The sequence below is a fragment of the Panicum virgatum genome, chromosome 9N (genome assembly GCF_016808335.1).
Source record: "Panicum virgatum strain AP13 chromosome 9N, P.virgatum_v5, whole genome shotgun sequence".
In the NCBI taxonomy this organism is placed as follows: domain Eukaryota; kingdom Viridiplantae; phylum Streptophyta; class Magnoliopsida; order Poales; family Poaceae; genus Panicum; species Panicum virgatum.
In genome coordinates, this window is record NC_053153.1 from 74,834,281 (window position 1) to 74,854,159 (window position 19,879).

At 47.7% G+C, this 19,879-nt stretch overlaps 2 protein-coding genes across 3 annotated transcripts; both read left to right on the forward strand.

Annotated features, from left to right (window-relative positions):
• The first annotated feature begins 2,766 nt into the window (after positions 1-2,766).
• On the forward strand, positions 2,767-6,892 carry LOC120687690 (metal transporter Nramp2-like). Its single transcript, XM_039969717.1, has 4 exons — positions 2,767-3,478; positions 4,951-5,087; positions 5,176-5,828; positions 6,305-6,892. Exons 1-4 carry the CDS (start codon positions 2,907-2,909, stop codon positions 6,509-6,511), a joined length of 1,569 nt encoding a protein of 522 aa, XP_039825651.1. The 5' UTR covers positions 2,767-2,906; the 3' UTR covers positions 6,512-6,892.
• A 7,271-nt stretch (positions 6,893-14,163) lies between these two features.
• On the forward strand, positions 14,164-19,724 carry LOC120689872 (protein RBL-like). Of its 2 annotated transcripts, none has more exons than XM_039972315.1 (5): positions 14,164-14,483; positions 16,479-16,577; positions 17,482-18,572; positions 18,656-18,920; positions 19,311-19,724. In XM_039972315.1, exons 1-5 carry the CDS (start codon positions 14,465-14,467, stop codon positions 19,547-19,549), a joined length of 1,713 nt encoding a protein of 570 aa, XP_039828249.1. In that variant the 5' UTR covers positions 14,164-14,464; the 3' UTR covers positions 19,550-19,724. The 2 variants fall into 2 exon arrangements, with proteins under 2 accessions (XP_039828249.1, XP_039828248.1); XM_039972314.1 differs by lacking the exon at positions 14,164-14,483 and adding an exon at positions 16,093-16,305.
• Positions 19,725-19,879: the final 155 nt, after the last annotated feature.

Sequence of the window (19,879 nt, forward strand, 5' to 3'; positions counted from 1 at the left end):
GGCGGCTCATGCTGCGCTGAACGGGCGCCGGGGCCTCCTTGTCGCCTTGTCAGGCCACGGCAGCACAATGCGGTGCCCTATCTGTAGTCTCGGTTCTTGTTGCCGGCATCGTCGTACGCTGCAGCTTGGATGCACGTACCTCACGTCTTTTGGGTTGCACGTGACAGAACAGACAAGCAGCAGCACGTCTCTCGGGTGTCACATCAGTGTTTGACTAGACGTCGGGAGGATTTTTCGAACACTAATTAAAAAACTAATTTCAGAACTCACTTGAAAACCGCAAGACGAATCTTTTGAGGCATTTGACCGCATCATTAGCACATGTGGGTTACTGTAGCACTTATGGCTAATCATGCCCTAATTAGGCTCAAAAGATTCGTCTCGCCGTGTACATCCAAACTGTGTAATTAATTTTGTTATTTAATTACATTTAGTGCTTCATACATGTGTTCAAAGGGGAGGTGAAAATTTTTGGAAACTAAACGGCCCCTAAATACTGAATCTACGAGGCAGTTTTTACGCTCATGTTATTATTTCGATTTTTTTTCTTCACTGGAGCAGGTTCATCGTTCTTCGTTGCTGTCATTCAAATTATTGGACGCGCGCGACACGGTCTCCAGCCCTGGTCTCATTTAACCGTAGTCCCTTTCGGGCCGATCGACCGCTCCGCTCTTGATCGGCAGGTGGCGAATCGTGGCGGAACCACCTGATCTTGGGAGGATAGGTTCGTGCCCGGCCGCGCCGGCGGGCCGAGTTCAGCGATCGCTGGGCACGGCGGTCTTGTGCGGTGATTGGCAGCGGCCTCGCTCGGGTCGCCGCAGGACGCGAGGGACCGGCGCTGTGCGTCCCGACGCGACATTGTGTTCGCATTAGCTAGTTAGTAGTATTGTTTTCTTATAACATATCATCAGCATTAGTCATCAACCATCAATTGTCCAACAGTATTATTCTCTTATAATAAATTAGCACCAGCCAGCCAGTCATAACCAGCTGAACAGAGACCGTTTGATCTTTGCATGGATTCGTGGAAACGTTATCGTCTGGATGGGAAAGCCGATCTCGCGCAACCACAAGTGTGCACATCCAAAGTGACGGAGGCCAGAGCCCGGCACACGCTCTGCAATTGCGCCATCGATAAGCATCGTTCCCACTCTACGGGCTGTGGCTGATTGCTGGTGCTGATTTGTTATGATAGAACAGTACTGTTGATTGACTGATAGCTGGTAGCTAGTGTTGATTTAGTATGAGAGAACAGTAATATTGGCTGGTTGGCCGTCAAGTCAAACGAACACAGCGTTGCTCATGCTGACTGTATTTGTTTGGATGTATTAAAGTTGAGTGCTAAATTTCATCTATTATTAGCATCTATAATTTTGCTGCAGTTTTTAAATTTTGATTAAAGTTTACCCCACTCAATTAGCAGTTCCGGTTGGATGGATTAATGCTAAACTTTACTTTTAAGGTATTACCATTTGGATCAAGAAGTTACCTTAGTGCGGCTGGCTTGTATTTTTGGAGAAGAGCTAGCGGATCCGGGTTCAAATTATCATTCCTCACATTTCCTGTAGCCACGACTGCAGTGCTACTGTACGTCGAGAAAAAGAGGAGGAAAGACAGTCGAGACAAAGAGAAAGGAGAGGTCTCGGTTCTGTTTTGCTTTTGCTTTTGCTTTTGAGAAGGAAAAAGTGGTAGCTATGCAGCCAACTAGAGTAAAATGGAAGCGTTTCAAGTTGGCCGAGGCTAACCAACTAAACTGGCCAAAGCATCGTGGTCAAATTAGCAGCAATTCCAGATTGCACATCGCCGAAAAGAATTTGAAGGGTTTTCTAAATTTAAAATTACAAGTCATATAGTGCTCCATTATTTTTCTTTCATAGAGCGAAAGGATCGTAAAGGTTTTTAGTGCATTAAAAAAAAAGAGGAGTTGCAATGCTGAACTTTTAAATTGTGTTGCCCTTGCAATGCTCTGGTGTCAGCAGGGTGGGGCATTCCTCGGTGTTGCAATATTCGGTGCAAGTACGATGCGATGGCGGTTACCAAAAAGCATCGATTCACTACATAAAAAAATGACGCAATGCATACAGTCTGTATTAACCTACACCATTGAATAATCTCTTTGGTTCAGCCAGACGCCGCAGGTCCGCACCGAATCATTCTCGCGTGTTTAGTGCCAACAAATGAATCGATGCTTCTTGCTTCCCTATAAAACATCGTTTTTTGTGGTTCTTATATAGATATGATTCTTTGATTTTATGCGAGTACCATGTTTTTTTTAAAAAAAGTATATTGGTCTAGTATTAAACAGTCAATCTACTGTTGGCAAATAAAAACAGACGGCCACTGCCTCCATCAAATGAGTAAACGTGTTAGAATTTAAAAATTTAAAAGTTCATAAATTTTCTACTAACACTAATTCAAATTATATACATGCTTAGGTATTTCATAAATCGTTTGATATGTTATTGTTTAGGTAGCAACTGATGGATATTATAAGAAAATGATGGTTAAAAGTATAACTTTTTGTGACCATGTCTGAATCCGTTTTTCACTAAAAAGAGAGTTTGTAATACAAAGAAGATTCGATTTTGGAGGCGTGAAACCAACCTTGTTAAAAGTATAACTAAAAAAGACTTACTCTGGACTGCTCCTACCTCTGTAAAAAAAAGAATGGATAAAAATACAGATTACTATAAAGAACTGCCATAGGCAGATAAAGATAAACCACTAGAGTATAAATATCGGTAAAAAAACAGTATATCTCGAAGGAACCATCAAACCAATCATGGTTCCCGGAGCATAACTCCCGGCCCCATCCTCCCTCTCGCCCAACCCCTGCACTGCGCACTCAAAAAAAAAAACCTGCACTGCCCCTCCACTCGCCCACACGCGCATCACCAATCACCTCCATGGCGTCCCGCGACCTCGCCGAGAGCCTCCTCCCCGGCGGGGGCGGGGATTCCGCCGCCGCCGCCTCCTCAGACTCGCACGACGAGTACGAGGAGCGCGCCTACGACTCCGACGACAAGGTCTCCATCTCCATCTCGGACTCCGACGCCGAAGCCGACGACGGCGGCGTGCCGTCGCGCCCGCCCTTCTCGTGGCGGAAGCTCTGGCGCTTCACGGGCCCGGGTTTCCTCATGTGCATCGCGTTCCTGGACCCGGGAAACCTGGAGGGGGACCTGCAGGCGGGCGCCGCCGCGGGGTACCAGCTGCTGTGGCTGCTCCTGTGGGCGACGGTCATGGGCGCGCTGATTCAGCTGCTCTCCGCGCGGCTCGGGGTGGCCACGGGGAAGCACCTCGCCGAGCTCTGCCGCGAGGAGTACCCGGCCTGGGCCACGCGCGCTCTCTGGGCCATGACCGAGCTCGCGCTCGTCGGCGCCGACATACAGGAGGTGATTGGCAGCGCGATTGCCATCAAGATCCTGTCGGGGGGCACTGTGCCGCTCTGGGGCGGCGTCGTCATCACCGCGCTCGATTGGTACGTTCCTTGCGCCTTTTGGTTCATTATTGATTGAATGAACTGGCTTGATTTCTACCTATTTCGAGGCTTTTATCAGCAAAATTCACGAGAAAGCTTGTGGATTCTGTTGACTGCACGGGGTCAAGAAAATTCTTTCTTTGTGTAATCGCAAAAAGAAAATTCTTTCTTACATAATGTTTCGCTAGTCTGTTGAGTTGGAGCTCTGTCCGCTCATCACTGTTCTTCTCCTGAAGACCTGAACTGAAGTCATATAATAACTTTTGTTATTTTTTTTTAAAAAATGTTGCGCTCTTTTGCTGGGTTGATGCAGCGAGTATAATAATTGCTTTCTTATGTTGGACATGAACGGATGGCGTCTTAGGATTGTTAATGCCTCCTCTTCGCACGATAAGTGTTTCTGTCCATTGTTTTAACCTTTCTCCTTCTGTGATCTGTCATCCGATCTCTGCCTTGGATTCTTTTTGTCCCGTCTATGTTAGGTAATAAAGCCCGCGTTCTTTGCTGTGATGTGCTTAGAATTAATCGATTTCGAGTGGGATCAGTCCTCTCGTTGTCTTCCTGGTGCTGCTTTCTTGCTCAACTTTAGTGCTTTGGGCATCGTTTGTGGTTCTCTCTGTTCAATTAGTATGTTGATAACTACCATGGGATACTGGCTTTTGCTCTCCTGAATGCACTGGCACTGTTTTGGGATGCAGAAAACATCCGTATAAAATCATCCCTTGGATTAAGAATTGCAGTTTTGCTACTTTCAAACTGCTTCCTGATCAAGATTAGCTAAGGGTTGCCGCACGTGCTTGAGTTTTAGTGTAGCTTCTTGAGATGCTTATCTGCTGCTTGCTGATTAAATTAGGTTGCGTCCTGAAATTGTGCTGTTTGCGTACTCTGCTTGCTCTCTCTTTTACAGCATGCTCCATATGTTGGTTTAGTCGATGGCAGCATGATTCCTGCGAGCTATTCGCTGACGGTGGCTGCAATTTCTTCATTTTAAACCTCATTTGGGTCAGAAGATACTATTGGTTTGTTTAATACTTCTTTTTTCTCCCATGTTAAAGACTTGTACCCATGTTCTGGGATTATTGATTAACTAAGGGCATATCCTTGTCTACTTTCCGTACATTACTACTTGCTGCTTATCTGCTCCCCTGGTCAAACCTCTTTGTTGTGCATTATTGGTTGCTAAACATGGTTAGGCGCTTTTGGATGATGAAATTGGTAACAATGAAAGTAACGTAAAGGACTAAATAATATTTCTAAGGAATCTGCTAAATAAATTGTCTCCCAATGATGAAATGATAACAGTTCTTTTGTCTGTTACTCGATGCTTATCTGATATTGACTAACATGTCCTTTATGTGTTGCTAACCACTCCCCCCTTCTCTATCTCTTCTAGTCTCTAGGGTTAAGAACTATTTAGCAAAACTGATAGATGTATAGATGTGACTCATATATGGCATTTGTCCTGATGACAGCTTCATCTTTCTCTTCCTGGAGAATTATGGTGTGAGAAAACTGGAAGCATTTTTTGCTGTATTAATTGCAACCATGGCTCTGTCATTTGCGGTTATGTTTGATGAAACGAAGCCTAGTGGAAAGGAACTTCTGATTGGTAACTCTCACTCTAACGTTTGGGCAAAATGCTTTTTTTGTGCTGTATGCTTGAGAAGCAGAATTTGCTCATTTGATTACTTATGCAGGTTTGGTGGTTCCAAAGTTGAGCTCAAAGACAATTAAGCAGGCGGTTGGAATTGTGGGCTGCATCATCATGCCTCACAATGTTTTCTTGCATTCAGCACTAGTGCAGTCCAGGAAGATTGACACAAACAAGAAATCCCGTGTTCAAGAAGCAGTCTACTACTACAACATTGAGTCAATTCTTGCACTCATTGTGTCCTTCTTTATTAATATCTGTGTCACAACCGTTTTTGCCAAAGGATTTTATGGGACTGAACAGGCTGGTAATATAGGTCTTGAGAATGCTGGGCAGTACTTGCAGGAAAAGTATGGAACTGCATTCTTTCCCATCCTCTATATCTGGGCTATTGGACTGTTAGCATCTGGACAGAGTAGCACAATTACTGGCACATATGCAGGCCAATTTGTTATGGGAGGTTTTCTCAATCTTCGATTGAAGAAATGGCTACGAGCAATGATTACTCGAAGTTTCGCCATTATTCCAACTATGATCGTGGCTCTTTTTTTTGATACAGAAGATCCTACGATGGATGTTCTGAATGAAGCACTCAACGTTCTTCAGTCCATACAGATTCCATTTGCACTAATTCCTCTCATCACCCTTGTTTCAAAGGAACAGGTCATGGGGTCATTCGTAGTTGGTCCCATCACCAAAGTAAGTTTTTCCCTTTGAGTTTTGTTTATTAGAAAAATCATGTTTAAAGATAGTTAATGGCCAATTGACTATTGCTGCATTGGGACCATGATCCTGTTATTTCACTACCCTGTTTTATTCAGTATCCTAAATAATGCCAAGTTTAAGCTGATGGAGTCCTAACTTTTCCTTCAGAGAAGAATGCCAAGTTTCAGTTGCTGATCTTAATTATGTGTTATTAGTTGAGACACGTTAACATGATTCTTCAATGTTTTCTACCATAGAACTTACCCTTTGGGCATGACAAGTCTCACATATATCATTCTGCGTCCATGCATCTATATATACTTTGTTCAATATGGTTCGCCTAACTCACAAGCAGTTGGAGACGTATTTAACCTGCTGCTAGTTATTTATCTGATGGCATGAGGGTCCTTTACACAACTAGAAACACTGCCCAGCCTACTTTGCTATATTAACTCTTTTTGTGCTCACAGGTGATTAGCTGGATTGTTACGGTCTTTCTGATGCTTATCAATGGATATCTTATAGTGTCATTCTACATTACTGATATCCGGGGTGCAGTGCTTCGCTCAAGCTTGTGTGTTGTGCTGGTTGTTTACCTCGCATTCATCACCTACCTTATTGTGCGAAATACTTCAATGTATTCTCGCCTTTGCTCATCAATGACAAAGAGGTCATGAGTGTTTCAACATTGTCATTGGCCACCATGATGGACTGGAATTGTGGACTACACCCGAAGAGAGCTGCTGCTCCATGTAAAAGATATGGTACCGCAGCCCATTTGTGTTGGCTCCAGAGAGTCTTTATATGCATATCCCTTGTATTGTATTTATGGGATATCTGGTAGTAGGCTTTCTCCCTTAGGATGGACTAAGGCACCGGCGCTCTCATATTTGAGGGTACACGCAGTAGATAGATTTATATTTCTTTCCCATTTATGGAGATGATCATGGTGATGTGAGCAACACTATTGACATAATGACATTGCCTGATTACCTAGCTGCTGCAATTACCTTCTGAGACTGAGCAGACATAATTGAAGTTTGGTGTTGCTGTCCTGATGTCCAGGGTCTCACTGCTGCTTCCGCTGCAGGAATTCGTCCAAGATATATAACAATATGAAATAATTTGTTTCGTCCCATAAACTTAACACTACAGTAGAAATCATTTCTTCCAAATGTTCTAAAACCATTCGATTCATGTTCCTTGCCTTGTTTCATCTTGGTATACCATGGCTATACATGTGCTGGGAGCCTGGGAGAGCCTCTTTCATTCCATAATTCCATTCCCCTCGCTCGCTGCAGCCTGCACGCTGATGCTGCCAGCTTGGAGACGTGAGACGTTCGCTGCAACCTATCTGGCCGGATTTAAAGACTTTGGTTTCAAGTTGGTAATTTGGGGTTTTAACGGGAATCCATTGAAATGGTTGAGGAACTAAGGTTGGTATAGTGTCGGGGTATGGTGGAAGTGTGGAACGATAGGATGATCACAAAACTATCTTTTTTTTTTATTGAACTAAGGTCGCGTTTAGTATCTGTCGGGTACCATGATTAGGGGCACCCTATTCAGGGGACTAAAATCGCCCTAAAAACGAACGCATGCTGGGCAACCGGGCTCACGAAGGCCCGCATCCTCCTTCTAATCTGGAAGAAAGGAAAGGACTCAAAGAAGCCCAGCACACGGCCCACGTACGCAGTGCGGCCCGTCCGCACCCCCCTCGGACCCGCGGGGTAATCTTCGCCTCGCTCGAGGGCTCCCCGCCGAAGCCCTCGACCGCGCCTCCGCCTCGCTCAAGGGTAGCGAGCCTGCCCTCGAGAAAGCGGATCGTCTACGCCCTAAGAAGCTGAGCAGCCGGACCCCTGGGGTCCGACTCCATCTCACCGGACCAACGGTCCCGGACCCGCTTCCCGCTCGGGGACGGGTCCGGTGTCGCCACGTGTCCCAGAGATGGAAATGCTCAGCACCTGTGGCCGAGAACCCAGACCCCCGCAGACGGGTCCGAGACCTCCACGTACCTATCCGGACCCCCGTGAGCTCTCGGCTCAGCTAGCTGCTCGAGAGGGGTCCGGAGCCGCCACGTGTCACGCGGACGCGGGCGCGGGCACAAGCCTTCCGCTGGAATCTCCCTCACCCACCCGTATTAAGTGCGAGTGGTTGAGGCGTGCTCTTCTGACGCCAGGCAAAGCCACTCCTCGACATAAAAGGACAAACGGTCCTTCCACAAACCCACCCGCCGTGGGAAGGCATTAATGCCAACCACTTCTCCACAGCGCCTGGGTCTGACAGTGCCAGGCCGCCATCCCCCATAGTGGCTGTGACCGGGGTCTTGTCCGCCAACTCCGGTCACTGCTCTACCATTCCGGACGCCGTGGCGGCACTGTGGGAACCTGCGACGCAGTGTAAGACGTGTTCGGCACTGCTCCAGCTACTATGCTGCCAACTCCCCATGCCTCCTTCGTACTTTCCCTTCCGCGGAGCCCCCAAACGGCATGGGCACGACCTTCGTAAGCGGCTCCGGCCTTGAACAGGACAAGACCCTGGCCTGCAGGACCTTCGGAACGCCGCCACGCTGCTCGCAGGAGCTGCCAGGACGCCGGCGTGATCTCCGCAAGACCAAGGACGATGCCTAGGATGACAGGCACGCCCGGCGCCATACCCCACAGTATACTTCCCACAGTGCTCGACCACCGCACCCCCGTGATTCGGGGAAAAGACGACGACTTTCATGACCCCCTGTGCATGTACACCGTCCCTCCTTGTGTCTATAAAAGGAGGAGGCGGGCGTTCCCTTAGGGGGGTCGGCCCATTCGGTAGGACACAATGCTTCGCACTACTAGCAGAGCACACACGCTCATCTGAATCTCGATATTGGCACTTGCCTCAATCAACTCCTTCTCTAGCAGAGACTTGGGAGCTTTCCTCCCTCTCTCGCCTCGCCTGTATCCCCTACTACAGTCATCCCCGGTGCAAGATAGTACAGTACTCTCGCACACTCCTTTGCTGGACATACGGCCTCACGGACGGAACCAGGATAAACCTATGTGTTACTGTATTGCCTCTTGCATCAACATCTGGGACGAGGAACACGCAACATCATCACTGGTTGGGTCCGGACAGCCAGGTCAGGGCACCGACAGTTGGCGCGCTAGGTAGGGGAAGCGCTACGTGACATTTCTCTTTTGTTCCCATTTGATCTTCAGGGATGGCGAGCAGATCCAACCCATTCCCCATGGGTGCCTCGGATCCGCTCCCAGCAGGATACGTGATCTGGTTCGGGAGTCTCGAGTTCAGAGCAACCGGCAACGGTTACCTCATGGAGCTCCTCTCGCCCAGACGCAACCCTGACACTCCGACTTCACCAGCCCGGCGCAACAGGCGCTCGGGCCAGCACTCGCGACAAGCGCGCGTGGAGCGGCGCCGAGCGGCACGCCTCAGCTCCTCCACGTGAGTTGAGGTTGCCATGTCACAGCTCAGTGTCGCGGCCGACGGGGCCACCGCATCGTCATCACGCGCAGAGAGTTCGGCGCCGAGTGTTGACGCTCCTTAGAGCGCCAATTTACGTACCGCAAGCGCACGGATCGTGGTAGCTTTTCCCTTAGAGTACTCCCCCAAGGTTTATCAATCCGTGGATCGGAAGCGAACCGACTAGGGTTTACCATCTAATCTATCGAACCTATCCTAACAAGAAGTGAAGATTGCATATAAACTGAACACTTGATAGATATTAATGAAGCATAAGTGTTCATCACACCCACAACCGTAAATGAGATAACACAACCAAGGAGCTAGGGCCTATCGTCTCTAGGTACAGTTCTAGTAAAAAAGGTGATCAAAACATAGATTGCATCTCAACTAAAGGTACACGAAATCATCTCTCAGAAAGGCGGCTCGCAAGCGACCTACTTTCCCAAGGTCGCCGGTGCGAGGTGCGTGTCGACGCCTAAGGTTTCCCAAAGCTTTACCCCAAACGCCCACCAAGTGCTCTTACTCGAAGCTCCTCCTCTTGGTGGCCGCGCAACGACTCCCATGGTACTCGCCATCGATCCTATTCCACATCATGTCGTCGCTAGAATTTTTCCCTCCGCCACGCTGTCACCACACCGGGGTAATCAACCAACTAGCTAAAACACGCTACCTCAACGTATCCGCAAGATATAGACTAATCACCACGAATAGATCTAATCTTACTATGAATATATGGATGCATCACATATGAGAAAGGAAGCATTCATTGAAGTAGACCAAAGTCGAGACAACTAGAATAAAGAGTAGATTGATATCACCATCGTGTGTGTACATACCCCGACGAATGTTGGGGATGACTCCTGAACTCCACCATGGCATAACCTCGCAGGGAGGCCATGGCAGCTAGGGGTGGCCTAAGCCATCTCCTAGGTACCTTCGAAGACTTGCGGCGACCCTCGTCTCCCTCCGGCCTTAGCCCTAGGTTTTCGTCGAGTTCTGGGTGGATTGATGCCGCGAGTTGAATAAGGTGCGAGCTATTTATAACCCGAGGAAGCCACCGGTCGAAGGGGAGGCCGAACCGCCTCGGAAACGGGCTAGGCCGGCCGGTCTCATGGGCCTAGGCCGGCCGGCCTACCCTCTTTCGGGCCCGCCTCGGTCTCATCTTTCGCGTGTAGACTCCTCGCATCTTCTAGAGTTTATGTCCTTCACGATTGCACCCCTTTGAACGTCGTTATCTTGGAGATATCTTCAAGGAAAGGATAGGATAGGGAATCATTCCTTAAATCTTTATTTGATTTGTTTAATCCCGAAGTATCTTGATCTCATCTTTGTGGGCTTGGTCCTTTGGGCTCTCTTGGAGGATGGATGTGCATGAATGGGCTTCGAATCAACATGGGCTTTGGTCCTTCCTTTGGGCTTTGGTCTTCGTCTTTCTCCGTGTTAGCGCTCAATCACGGGTCTCGTCATTTCATGCTCCAAAATAGGCCAAAAACCTGCAAAAACGAAGTTCCTCCAAAATATATGTGCAAATGCGAAAATGACCAATATTAGGCCGGGGTTAGGATGGTTAGTGATTTTGATATTAAATTCATGCCATTATCAAGGATAAATAAGAGATAAAATGGGTACTTAAGGAGCGCCAACACCGAGACCTTAACAAAGGGGACTTGGTGCTGAGGCTTCGACAAGACAACAGGGGCCGCCACAAGCTCTCACCACCGTGGGAAGGCCCATACATCATGGCCGAGGTGATCAAGCCCGGCACGTACAAGCTGGCGAATGAAAACGGCGAAGTCCTCGCCAATGCTTGGAACATACAGCAGCTACCTCGCTTCTATCCTTAGAGTTCCGAGCTATTTGTACATCGTTTGTACTCGCATTTACGATTTCCCGGAACAATAAAGGAGTATGCTTTACTTGTTTATTTTTTGGGAACTTTCCATACCCTCGAGAGCTCGGAAGTGCACGAACACTGAGGTACGCCTGGCTTTACCCTCGGCAAAGCCAAGCCTCCCTCGGGGGCTACTACGGGGGGAACCCCCAAACGTCCCCAAAAAATCGCCAATGTTTTTTTCAAAAAATTTCCGTATCTAAATTTCTCGTATACTTGGGAAAAACGGACGCGAGGCATAAGTAACTACGACACGAGGCCGGCCGAGTCGTGGGGCCGCCTACACCTCCGGGATACGGCACCCCCTCACCACCTCACGCCTAAGTCGCTTATGAACGCGAAATTCCTCGTAGAAGTTTACCAAAGTCGCATGCGAGAACACGGAAATAGAGTAGAGAAAACAAGGGCTCGAACGCACAAGGCCTCGATGGGCCACACTGTCGATTCATAAGTACGAATTACTTAATCCAGAAGTACTATTACAATAAAGTACTAACTCATTACATGGGCTCCGAGGCCTAGACTACCTACAGGTTATCATCCCCCCTTTGCGGGTCTTCAGCGGCATCGAATTTGGCTATGGGGGGGATGTCGGCTTCCAGCTTCGCGGCCAGGACGGTGGCGAACTCCTCGGTGGCGGCGGCGGCGTCATCCATGATGATCGATGCAGCATCGGCGTCGGTTGGGACGACGTACCCTGACGACACCCTCTGGAGGTCCATGATGTAGTGCGTCGAGGCCACGGCGAGGGCTCGCAGGACACCAAGGCGGAAGGTGCTCTCGGCGTGCTTGGCGATCCGACCACCTAGCGCTCGCAGGCGGCTGATCACCGAGCTACCAGACACGGCGCCCTCCCCCTCGAGCTCCTGGCACACGCTCACAGCGGTCCGCTCTAGGTCCGTATATTCAGCCTGCGCCGCCATGAGCGCAGTGTTGACTGCCTCAGCTCTGGTCAAAAGAAACAAGATAAACTGCGATGAATTAGGATCCGACAACAGTGAAATCTCGAGCACTCACCCGTGATATTCTTTTGCGCTTCCTCCTGCTGGACTCGGGCGGCCTCTTCGAGCGAGGACAAGGAGTCCTCCTTCTCCTTGAGGACGGCCTCCACGTTCCGGATGGCCACCTCCTTTTCCTCGAGGGCTTTGCCCTTTTCCTCAAGGGCCCCGGAGAGCGTGGCGACGGTCGCCTTCTCGTGTTGGAGCTCGACCTCCTTCTGCTCGAGCGCCGCCCTCACATGCTGCAGCTCGGCAGTCCGCGCCTCGGCCTCCTGAGCTTTCTGCTCTGCCGCGGCCCTCTGGACGTCGCGCTCGCCGGCGGTTCGCGCCAACTCTTCCTCTAGCGCCTGCTGACGCGCCCCCAGATCTGTCATCTTGGTATTGGCATCGATGTTCTTCAACACCAAGTCGGCATTGTGCTGCCCAAGCCAGCGCATTTGGGAGTACAGCCGGTTCAGCTCGTCGCTCTTTTTGCGCGAAATGTCCCTCAGCCGCTGCAAGGAAGAGCGTGAATGCCAACCATTTCTCCACAGCGCCTGGGTCTGACGGTGCCAGGCCGCCATCCCCCGCAGTGGCTGTGACCGGGGTCTTGTCTGCCAACTCCGGTCACTGCTCTACCATTCCGGACGCCGTGGCGGCACTGTGGGAACCTGCGACGCAGTGTAAGACGTGTTCGGCACTGCTCCAACTACTATGCTGCCAACACCCCATGCCTCCTTCGTACTTTTCCTTCCGCGGAGCCCCCAAACGGCATGGGCACGACCTTCGTAAGCGGCTTCGGCCTTGACCAGGACAAGACCCTGGCCTGCAGGACCTTCGGAACGCCGCCACGCCGCCCGCAGGAGCTGCCAGGACGCCGGCGTGATCTCCGCAAGACCAAGGACGATGCCTAGGATGACAGCCCCGCCCGACGCCATACCCCACAGTATACTTCCAACAGTGCTCGACCACTGCACCCCCGCGATTCGGGGAAAAGACGACGACTTTTTCATGACCCCCTGTGCATGTACACCGTCTCTCCTTGTGTTTATAAAAGGAGGAGGCGGGCGTTCCCTTAGGGGGGTCGGCCCATTCGGTAGGACACAATGCTTCGCACTACTAGCAGAGCACACACGCTCCTCTGAACCCCGATATTGACACTCGCCTCAATCAACTCCTTCTCTAGCAGAGACTTGGGAGCTTCCCTCCCTCTCTCGCATCGCATGTATCCCCTACTACAGGCACCCCCGTGCAAGATAGTACAGTGCTCTCGCACACTCCTTTGCTGGACGTACGGCCCCACGGCCGGAACCAGGATAAACCCGTGTGTTACTGTATTGGCTCTTGCATCAACATCTGGGACGAGGAATACGCAGCATCATCACTGGTTGGGTCCGGACCGCCGGGTCAGGGCACCGACAGTTCCCAAATTTTTTCCTCCACTAAAGTAACTTCAAACGTTTGACCACTAATTAGAAGTATTAAGTGTGAATAACTGACAAAATTCATTATAAACTCATTTCATAATTAGACAATGTCGTGCTACAGTAAACAACCACTAATGATGACTTAATTAGGCTTAATAGATTCATCTCGCGATTTTTCGTCCATCTGTGTGATTAGTTTTATAATTAGACTACCTTCAATACTTCTAATTTTTTTTGAAGGATTCAATACTTCTAATTAGTATTGTAAAAGTCGCCAAAAAATTTTAGCCCTAAATAATTAGGGAACTGTCGGTCATGCGGGTGAAGAATAGTCCGCGGGAAGGGGATTATAGCTCTTTGATAACCCATTCAAAACAGATTAGAGATGCGGATAGGATAGAGGTGAGAATGTTAAAATTATGACCCTAAAAAATGTTATAATTTATGTGAAAGGGCATGCATGTGTGTAATACACGTCAGCATATTTGCTGCGTCCTGCGTGTGTTCCTCTAAAAGAAAAGGCAATACCGACAAAAAAAAAAGGCAATACCCTTCCCCTTGTACCCCTTGTACGCGTCTCGCTCTCACTTGCCCGAACTTGCACTTCCGCTTCAAATTGCTCGCAGCTCCTCTGCTCGTCGCTCCCTGCCGCTCCCGTCGAGTTTTTTCTAGGGCTTCAGGAGGGGCAGCGCCACCCGCTTTTCCCACCCCGCGCTTCCGGTTCCTCCGCACTCGCATCGTGTAGACAAGGGGGGCAAGGGCGTAGCGCGGCGGGCGGGCGGGCGCGTGGGGTTCCCATTTGCGCCGGTCTCTTCATTCGACCCCCGTTTGCGAGGATAGTGGTCGCGCCGAGGCGGCGGCGGCGGCTGCGCGATGAACGCGCCTGTAGTCGGTGAGTTCTCGTTGCGATTCCCGTGTTTTTCTCTCTCTCGAGGAACTGCGTGGGGGGCTTTTTTTTTGTCGGATCGGGTTGGTAACGCGTTGATTCGGTCGAATTTCGGTGGAATCTGCTCGGTTGTGTTGCGGATTTGGGCTGTAGCGCCAATTCGAGGTCGACATTTAGGGTTTTAGGGGGAGGACGGTGATGTGGAGACTAGGACGGGTCTGCCTCCGAGCCCTCGACCTAGTATTTCTTCCGTTATAGGCGATTTGGGACTTGAAAAGTTGGGGCTTCGATGTGTGGTTAACCCTAGAATGTTGGTAGTTTGGTGGTAACATTAGTGATTATTTGTTTGTGACGATTACTTTAGGTCGGTTTGTGTGTTCTGGTGGCACCAAAATAAAGTGCTGTCTAGGGTTTCCAACAGGGTTTTAGATTGCATTACTTTGCTTGGATGAGCACATGTAAATTTTGTTATTCTGTAGATGTTGCTTTTCATCTATCTGCAGGCGGATTATAGAAATTGGCAGTTTTGATTGGGGGCTAGGAATTGTTAGCCAAAAAAAATCCTGCAGAATCAGTTCATTATGCCATTTGCGTTGCCAGCTAGCGAATTTTTAATTTCGATGATAGGTTACGTTAATCTGTGTAGAGTGTCTTCTAGTAATCATTAATCTGCGTAGAGTGTCCTTAACATTTTATTCAGGGAAAAATTGATCTGTGACATAGAAAGATTGCAATTTTTGAAATATACAATCACTGTCTTGGTTCACTTTGATATCACCAAAAACTGGGCCATTTTGAAATATGCCAGTCAGTTACCTTTTCCATCAACTGAGCCTCTTGGCGTCATCTTGCCATTTTATTTGGGTGATAATCGACTGAGTAAAAAGAAGCTAAAGTATGCTAGGAAAAAGTTTCGCTGATAGCTGTCACTGCGATATGCCAGCATCACCGGGATGTGGCTCCTCAGGGTCACCGGGATGCGACTCTGAAGGTCTGTCTCGACATGGCGCCATGCCTACTTCATGGTGTTCTCCCGTCCCTGTCTCTTCTTGTCGATGCCCCTCTTATCCTTTGCTGGTACCCGGAAGGTGCAGATCCATCTTGGCTTTGGATTAGTTCGTTCTTTTCAAACCAAATCTCTGCTTTTTCTCCAACCCAATCCATCCCTTGCTGTTGCTGTGATTTGCTTGCTAGGTGAGGCGTTTGGGTTGCTCAATATGCAATTTGCTAGTTTCTTGCTCTATTATGGGTAGGGAGGAATTCGATCAGCAGGGGCGGAGCTGCAGCTTCTCACCGGGGTCCGCCGACCCCAACGAATTATATAAAATGCAATGGAAATCACTGTTACTACGTGTTAATAGTGCTTAATGACCCTGTTGATTGATAGACATGACCCCGACGAGCTCGTGGCCTGGCTTCGCCCCTGTCGATCAGCTCAGATCTGCAGCGTGAAGGCATTTTGGCAGGTTGGAGCATGATTGCTGCAGTTAATTGAGGGAAGCAATTTAGGCAGGTTCTTCTGATTTGAGCAAAGAAAGTTCTGAAATTGGCTCTGTCCATGCTGGCTTTAGGCTGAGGCATGCTCCATGCGGTGTGCGGTGGCATCAGGTGGCGCTGTGCTGGGTCTGACAGCTTCTGGTGGAGGCGACGCCATGGCTTCAAGTATATGTGGGCTACGACGCACAGGATTCAGGCACAAGTGTTGGGGGTGCTGGGGTGTGCGTCAGAAACATGGAGAGGTTACATATGAAAGATGGAGCATCAGTGCAATGGAGAAGACGGTCTTTGGATGGAAAATGTCTAATATTGTATAAATGGCTCCATCTTTGTATGCCATTGAACCGAAATTTCCCTTATTTTATCACAGAAATAAGTGAACCCATGCTTGCTATCTGGGAAATGCTGTAGCATATATTATGTTCTTAGATTTTTTATGTGGAGAAGAAATTTTAAAGTTATCTTCTGAGATATTGAAGTGCTCTATGCTCTGTATTCTTGTAGATCCATATCAGGGGGAATTTCCCGAGACAATCGAGGAGTACTTGCATCATGGTACTATGAAATGTATTGCGTTTAACCGTACAGGAACACTTTTGGCTGGTAATTATCTGAGCTTGTTCCTCTGCAAGTATATTGAAGTGACTGTTTTGTGTAATTATCTTCCTAGTTCATAACTAACTTCATATAAAACACGCTGGTCTCAAGATTTTTTTGGTTAACAGGGATTAAATTTCTTATAGCCCAGCGAAGCCATTTCTTTTCTCTCATTATTCTCATTGCTGCCTGTTCAATCTGTCTGTTTTACCCGGCAGTGCTAGTGGGATTGCCTGACGCTTATGCAATTAGTGGCTCTGCTGATACTATGCATGAAAATATCATCATTTTTTAATTTTCCTGTCCATGTGGAGCATTTACACACCTATTTGGTGATCTGTCACCTGTAAACATTTAATTCAGGACAAACTGTTTTTTAACCTTTCACTCATAGTTCTCTCATAGTGCAAACACCATAACTTTTATCATATGCACCAAAACAGAAAAATATACATGGGTATACAGTGTCCTGGATATTGGGTTCTGTTGATGGGTGTCAGTCTGTCAGAGAATGGGAGTGAAGAATCTGTGTTAAATTAGCAAGGCACCTTGCGTTTTGTATGTGCCTTTAGTTTTCTGTGGTTTACTTCTGCATGGAAATGGGAGAAAATGGAGAGACATGTTACCCTCTCCAGGTTTTGATTGCTATTGCAATACTATGATACTGAGTAGTGATATGAAAAGGGAAGCTGTGTACATTCGTCAAGTTAGAAGCTTTGTTAACTGTATAGTTTATAATCTTACTTCCATATATGATGTTGGCGCCACATGCCTATAACTTGTGACACATATGAACATCAACATTATTTATGTAATGCACTGTTAAATTGTTGGATGGTCTAGAATATCTATCAGCTGTGAATTGTTTCCAAGGGTCAATACAATAACATTGTCTGTTACATATTTCCAGCTGGATGCTCAAATGGTAGCTGTGTTATCTGGGACTTTGAAACAAGGGGGCTTGCAAGAGAATTTCGTGATAAAGATTGCACTGCACCTATAACAACCGTATCCTGGTCCAGGTATGGCCACCGTTTGCTTGCCTCTGCTACTGACAAGTCATTGACACTTTGGGATGTGTCAACTGGGGAAAAGATTGACCGCATAACTCTCCAGCAGACTCCATTACGTGCCAGTCTTCAACCTGGTTCTCCAACCTCATCTATTTGTTTGGCATGTCCTCTGTCTTCTGCACCTCTTCTTGTTGATTTGAATACTGGAAGTACCACGGTCCTCCCTGTTTCTGTATCTGAGAATGGTAACCCACCTGCACCTAATCCCCGTAATAAATTCGCGGATGGTACCCCACCTTTTACACCAACAGCTGCAACGTTTGATAAGCATGGGGATCTGATATATGTGGGCAACTCTAAGGGAGAAATTTTGATCGTAGATTCAAAAACCATCCAGGTACATGCAGTAATTCCCATCCCTGGTGGAACTGTTGTCAAGGATATTGTTTTAAGCCGGGATGGTCAATATCTTCTGACGAATTCTAACGATCGGATCATTAGAGTCTACAAGAATATTCTGCCTGTTAAAGGTTCTGGAGAGGAGATTAGAAACATAAGCAACAACAGTAATGGCTATGGAAGTCACTATGATAAGTTAAAAGCAAATGGTGCAAGCTGCCTTATTCTTTCCTGTGAGCTTTCAGATGCCATCACAAAGATACAGTGGAAGACACCATGCTTTAGTGGTAATGGTGAGTGGATAGTCGGTGCTTCTGCAAACAAAGGAGAGCATAGGTTGCAAATATGGGACCAAACAGGGCGACTTGTAAAGATCCTTGATGGTCCGAAGGAAGCTCTCATTGATCTTGCCTGGCACCCCGTTGAACCTACAATTGCTACAGTATCTGTAACAGGCTTTGTATACATTTGGGCCAAGGAGCATGTAGAAAACTGGAGTGCCTTTGCTCCTGATTTTGTAGAATTAGAAGAAAATGAAGAGTATGTTGAACGAGAGGATGAGTTTGATCTGAACCCACGTGAAGAAGAGGTGAATAAGATTTATCTACTTGTCTTTTTAACTGTTATGCATGGTATGCACTTGAACATTTTCTCACTCAATCTTCTATGTAGGCTGAGGAAGTAGTGATAGATGAGAATGCTGAAATTGATATCGAGACATTTGAGAAGAACACAGTTTTCAGTGACGTGGAGGATTCTGTGGATGAGGTTGTCTTCTTGCCAGCTATTCCTTCCCCAGATGCTCCTGACGAGCAGCCAGAGAAATGTCTTGGAAGCTCATCAAAGTTGGAGGATAGCAACCATTCTGGTTCACCATCCTCAATGGATGCTGTACAGAATGGTCAAACTGTTCCTCAGGCGTCAAGCCCAATGGAAGGTATATCTATTGCTTTTTGCCATATCTTGTGTCAGTTGTCTCCATTCTGTCCAACTGTTGCTTACGATTTGATCTCCAATTGGATTCTACTAGCAGTATGGTTCATTTGTATTCATATGAAAAAAATTGCAGACAACCATACCAAGAAAACTAAGTCTTGCACCCTCATGTTGAAAATTGACTGAATTTGAATGTTGTGAAATGATGACGATGTGCTAATGAAACTATAGGCTGCAGCATATTCAAAGTAGACTAAGTTGAATTACTAGCTCCAGAGCACATGCGGGCAAGGAAATCTTGAAAACCTGAGCATATTCAAGTATTACTTTCAATAATGCAAACTCTTTCATTCATGGACAATCATGTTCTTGGTTTTAATTCCTGTGGCAGTGGACAACTCTACTGCTGAAGACCCAGCTGAAGGGCCAAACTCAAAGCGGAAGCGGCGGCTGTCCGTGAAGGGGCTTGAGTTGCAGCAGTCTGAGAAGGTCAAAAAGCCAGCAGCAAAGAACAAGTCCAACGGCAAGTCAACAAAATCCAGTGCCAAGCAGATGGAATCTGCCAATGGAAACAGCGCCGCCTTTGATGATGAAGCAACTGAGGACGATGAGGTTAACATTGATAGCTAGTTTTTCTGACTGAGGACATAGGCGGGGAAATAGAAAAGGCTGTTCTGTATTCCCTCCAAATGGAAGATAACTACTATGTGCTGAGACAAATCAAACCTATTAGGTATCAGTGTTGTTGGCTGTAAGTTGATATTTGCAGTTTCATGTTAAGAAAAAGATATTCGCTGTTCCTCTAGGTGTTTGATCCGTAGCATGATTCCTTTTTTGAGATGTTAGTGTAATTCTGGTTTTATCTGCGGGTATATTGGTGGACAAACACATGACATGAGTATATGACCCCTTCAGCACGGAAACAAATCCTCTGCAGTAACTGCAGGAGGACTGAGCCGC

Bases quoted from the DNA above. Each gene is read 5' to 3' on its own strand.
- LOC120687690 (XM_039969717.1), top strand. From the start codon at position 2,907: ATGGCGTCCCGCGACCTCGCCGAGAGCCTCCTCCCCGGCGGGGGCGGG. The intron at 3,479-4,950 runs GTACGTTCCTTG...TCCTGATGACAG, and splicing joins GTCATCACCGCGCTCGATTG to CTTCATCTTTCTCTTCCTGG. The intron at 5,088-5,175 runs GTAACTCTCACT...TTACTTATGCAG, and splicing joins TGGAAAGGAACTTCTGATTG to GTTTGGTGGTTCCAAAGTTG.
- LOC120689872 (XM_039972314.1), top strand. From the start codon at position 16,209: ATGGAGAGGTTACATATGAAAGATGGAGCATCAGTGCAATGGAGAAGA. The intron at 16,578-17,481 runs GTAATTATCTGA...ACATATTTCCAG, and splicing joins TACAGGAACACTTTTGGCTG to CTGGATGCTCAAATGGTAGC. The intron at 18,921-19,310 runs GTATATCTATTG...TTCCTGTGGCAG, and splicing joins GGCGTCAAGCCCAATGGAAG to TGGACAACTCTACTGCTGAA.